General features: G+C 41.2%; 1 protein-coding gene across 1 annotated transcript in view; it reads left to right on the top strand.

The window, feature by feature from the left end:
• The window catches only part of fam199x (family with sequence similarity 199, X-linked), a 42,171-nt gene that overhangs the window by 11,812 nt on the left and 25,435 nt on the right, over positions 1-4,924 (top strand). Inside the window, exon 2 of the mRNA XM_042074571.1 lies at positions 4,111-4,297. Coding sequence (XP_041930505.1) covers positions 4,131-4,297 — 167 coding nt within the window. The 5' untranslated portion in view covers positions 4,111-4,130. The remainder of the gene's footprint in view (positions 1-4,110; positions 4,298-4,924) is intronic.

The raw sequence follows: 4,924 nt of genomic DNA, 5'->3' as shown, positions 1-4,924 counted from the left end.
GTAAAAAAAAGTTTAATCGCTGTTCCATATCAATGCTTATGAATGGTAACTATAACAACAATAGTAGGACGACGGTTGAGCCTGGAGGCAGGATTCACAACAATGGAATCAACTGTAAACAAGCTAACTGTCCATGCTATCGCTGTTATAGGGCCAACGAAAGTTGTACAACAAGCTGAACTAGTGAGCTTCTTTTTAAACGGAACCGCGTGTTTCCTTTGCTTTTGCAGTAGCAACCCGGGTGATAAGCGGGATAACGGCCTAATGGACTCCGGCGGAGGCCTCGTCCATTAATTTCGTTTAACAGGACACCTCAGCGGCCGTTATCTCCTACATAACTGTTTGACTGACAGCCTTTAAAATAGGCTCAATTTTTTTTTTTTTTTTTATGTTTTAGCCTGTTACAGCCTGTTAGCCTGGTTGCTTCCCATCGTGATGTCTGTCAACCATCACGATGGATGATGATATCGTCCATCGGCACAACCCTATGGCTCACTGAACTTCCCCCTGGTAATTTTCCTTGCCGAAATTGTATGCACTGAGGGGTTTTCAAATTGGGTGAATGTGAGCCTCCCCTTAGAGTAGGTAAGGACAGCCGAGCCCCCCCAAAATCCCGTCCGCCGGCCCTAACCCTCACACGCCTCTGCAGTATGCCATCTTTTGTGTGTTCCAGGCAATGATGACTTTCAATAACTGATTGAAGACATTTTATTTCCACAACTTTTTTAAAAATGCATTTATAAATGATTCTTTGATTACTTTTATTTATTAAATCCGTAGGCTGAAATGCCTCGCGTCAACAATTGTGTTTAAATGTAGGCCTAGTAACTGCTTCAGCCCCTGGCAAGCTAAGAAGGGGGCGGCAAGCGACTGGTAGCTTGAGAGCGACGTGTTGGACACTTTTCATTAGCAACAGTAGGCTGACTACTTTGCGGCCTATTAAACCAACCAACAATATAAAATATTTAGAAGAGCTAGTTTCTTTCATTGAGTTAAATCAAAACAATGTCTTCTAGTGCTCATGGACTGATAGCCCTACTGGTAGGCAATTATTACCCTAGCTTGTATTTGGTAACCTGCCTTTTTTTTGTCCGAATCGACCCCAATCCGGCTATTATCCGAGGTCCGGCTATAAATAGAATCCTTCATTCGCGTCATAGCAGCAGCTGCTTCTCACTGAACACATAGCTCTAGCTGCAGGGAGTAGGCTAGCAATGTTTCGCCAATGTTATGGGGTTTGGCTGCTTTTGTTCTCCTATGCTACGTATAGGGCAACACGATGCTTCTGTGGCCTTCACGTTAAAAGTGTCATGACTTTATTATGCTTTTTTGTGACTGCAAATCATCACGCTTCACCTCAAAAAACTCAACTGGCGTGTTCACTACATTTGTGTGCTTAGTTTCAATGTAGCTAATACACGCACACATATCAATAGAGCTGCATACAGATGTGGACCGTTATTTTTTCCTTCATGTGTCGCACCTCCCCTGTGACTCTTTGGCGCCCCCCAGGGGAGGCGCGCCTCACCTATTGAAAACCGCTGCTGTAATGCAATGATAAAGGGCGACTCATTTGTTCATCCACGCACTGGCAGAAAATACTCTGTAAGTGGGAGAATTTAATGTTGATCGTTTTTTGTCGTTTACTAGGGCTGTAATGATATGCATATTAAAACCAAAATCGTGACACTCATATCCACAAACCTGTGTTGGGGTGTGAGAAGGCAAATTGGATTTAAGCGTCATAAACATTTATATATTTTTTTTCAATTAAACTCATGGATGGTATTGTGTCTCAGGGCTCTTTGGATCATTGAAATCAATCTCGGACACTTTTTGATAATTAGTTTGCCAGGTGAGCCCAATCAAAGGAAAACTACTCAAGAAGGATGTTCCACATTATTAACTCATTGAGTGCCAAAAACGCAATATTACGTTATTAGCTTCTTTTTTTTTAATTATGAAACTAGACACTCTAACACACCTTATGTGAGATTTTGGGAACTCTGTGATGAATGGAAATGAAATATATGACAATCGTGAAACTCGCACAATCTGAAATTTTATCTGGACATTTTATCATAACTCGGTTTACCCGCTTTGGGTCGAATCAGTGACTCATGCACGTCAGGTCAAAACCAGGCCATTTTCATGGGTCTATCACTAGGTGGCAGTCTCGCCAGGTCTCGCTGATCACTTCCCGGAAAGTTCACACAAGTAAGTAACAGGCAACACTTTATATTTCAGGAAAGACGTTATATCTCCCATTTCTGGAAAAAAACAGTGATTTTGGTGAAAACTAGCCACTGTTTAGCTTGGGATTTCTCAGGAACAGAGGCGTGTAGAAATACACGGTTTGCACCCACCGAGAGCTTAAAGTCTCACCTTTTAATCGAGCTATTGCATGTGTTTATAGCTATAACACAGAATATGCTGTGGCTGTGCAAAAATCATCAACAATGGTCTAGATTGCTGGCACTCTAGGACAAAGCTCCCGAAAACAGCTTGGCATTACTGTAAATGAGTTAAGCATGCCACAGGTTTCAAGCAATATGTGAAAGAAAGAGGATCTCTTTGCTGCTGAAAAGCGTGAAATTGTGCACTACCTTGGACAAGGTATGAAAACATATATATTCGGGATAATTCCCGAAAACTTATGCGTGATCATTGTATTGTTAAAACTGTTGTACTGTTTGTCGCTGATTCAGAGCACAGGAGAGTTTGTGCAGACAAAGGCATAATAAGGAAGGTTTCTGCCAGACAAATTAGGATTAAGAGAACAGCTGCTAAAATGCCTTTGCAAAGCGACAAACAGGTATTTGAAGCCGCTGGTGCCTCTGGAGTCCTGCGAACCTCAAGGTATAGGATCCTCAAGAAGTTTGCAAGTGCAATAAACAATGCTCACAAGCAGAAATGGTTGCAGTGGGCTCAGCAATACATGAATACTAATTTTCAAACAGTTTTGTTTACGGATGAGTGCCGTGCAACCCTAGATGGTCCAGATGGATGGAGTAATGGATGTTTGGTGAATGGCCACCATGTCCCAACAAGGCTGAGACATCAGCAAGGAGGTGGCGGAGTCATGTTTTGGGCCAGAATCATGGGGAGAGAGCTGGTAGGCCCCTTTAGGGTGTGAAAATGACCTCAGCAAAGTATGTAGAGTTTCTGACTGACCACTTTCTTCCGAAGTACAAAAAGAAGAACCGTGCCTTCCGTAGCAAAATCATCTTTATGCATGACCATCTCATGCTGCAAAGAATAACTCTGGATACTTGGCTGCTATGGGCATAAAAGGAGAGAAACTCATGGTGTGGCCCCCATCTTTCCCTGACCTCAACCCTATTGAGAACCTTTGGAGCATCATCAAGCAAAAGATCTATGAGGGTGGGAGGCAGTTCCCATCCAAGCAGCAGCTCTGGGAGGCTATTCTGACATCCTGCAAAGACATTAAAGCAGAAACTCTCCAAGAACTCACAATAGCCTTGGTAGGTTAGCAACACCAGGTTGAGAGATGCAAGTAAGCAGATCATTAACGTTAGTCTTCTATTTATTGTCATCAAAACTGTAGAGGAACGAACACGTTAGGGCAGTCTTTGGTGTCATATGCAGAAGGTGCAGAAGTAAGTGTGCCATCTAGCTCAATATTCTGCGTGAGGGACTGTTGTGGTAGGTGAAATTTCACGGTGAAACTACGATGATTGGTTAAATTTGCGAAAAAATTGCGGTGTTTGGACAAAATTGCGAGTGCCTTGGTAAGTGACGAAAACAATCGTCTTCGTGAACAGCTGTGCATAGGCTACTTTGTAAAAGAGAGAATACGTTCATCCCTATACATAACGCAAGGGATAATTAATGTAATTATAGTTCGCCTTTTATTTGTGGATTTATTTAATGTATTTAGTGTTCTTCCCCAAGCTCATAAAATAAATTTGGGTCGCACATAAATTGACAGGGTCGGTCGGAAACCGGAACCCAAGATAATGACCAATAAGGACCCTCAGGAATTTCTAAACAGTATGACATTTGATGTCAACAACTAGCATGTCATTTTTGCATTCTTTGCAAAAGGTTTGTACATTTAAGTTAAACATTTTTGCTTGTTCTTTTCAGTGCTGTCTCAGCTGTTCCTAATGTCGGAGGACCTTTATGAGAAGTTTCTTACACCTGAGGATCCCTACCCGCTTCTGTCCCAGAGGGTAAACTTGAGTGATGATGGCACACCGGATATAAGCGAGTTTGAATGTCAGTTGTCTTCTTGTCATCGCACAGATCCACTGCATCGTTTCAACACCAACAGGTAATGAAAGGTTACCACATTCGAACATCACCTGAAACCTGTATCAATGCAGTACCTACATGAGATTAACTTCCAACAATGAGGCCTGCACAGTTAATCGAATTTTGACCTTGATCACAATTTTGGCCTCCCACAATTAAATGAACATTGTCAACCCATAATAAAATTGGCCCACACTGCAAAAAATAAAATCTAACCAAGTGTTATTAATCTTATATTAAGATCAAACAATCTATTTGGGATTGTTTTTAGTATGAAGAGACTTACCTAGCACACTCTCGAAAGATCATTTTGACTTAATTTAGGAAGACTTTGACTTATTTTAAGGAGTCTTATCAAGACAAATTTACTTAACGCACTGGCAGACAAATTTGCTTAACACACTGGCAGACAAATTTGCTTGTTTTCAGGATGAGACGTCTTAAAAGGAGTCAAATTCTTCTTAAATTAAGTTAAATGATTTTACGTGAAAGAGCTAGGTAAGTCTCTTTACACTGAAAACAATATTAACTAGATTTTTTCATCTTGATATAAGATTAATAACACTTGGTTAGATTTTATTAGATAAGCAGTTTTTGCAGTGCATAGAACAAAATAAGTCAAGCGCTCCCTAAACCGGTCTGACCA

This window comes from Alosa sapidissima, chromosome 20 (assembly GCF_018492685.1).
Source record: "Alosa sapidissima isolate fAloSap1 chromosome 20, fAloSap1.pri, whole genome shotgun sequence".
Classification (NCBI taxonomy): domain Eukaryota; kingdom Metazoa; phylum Chordata; class Actinopteri; order Clupeiformes; family Clupeidae; genus Alosa; species Alosa sapidissima.
Note: the sequence above shows the minus strand (reverse complement) of the source record. Positions and strands in the feature narration are given on the sequence as shown.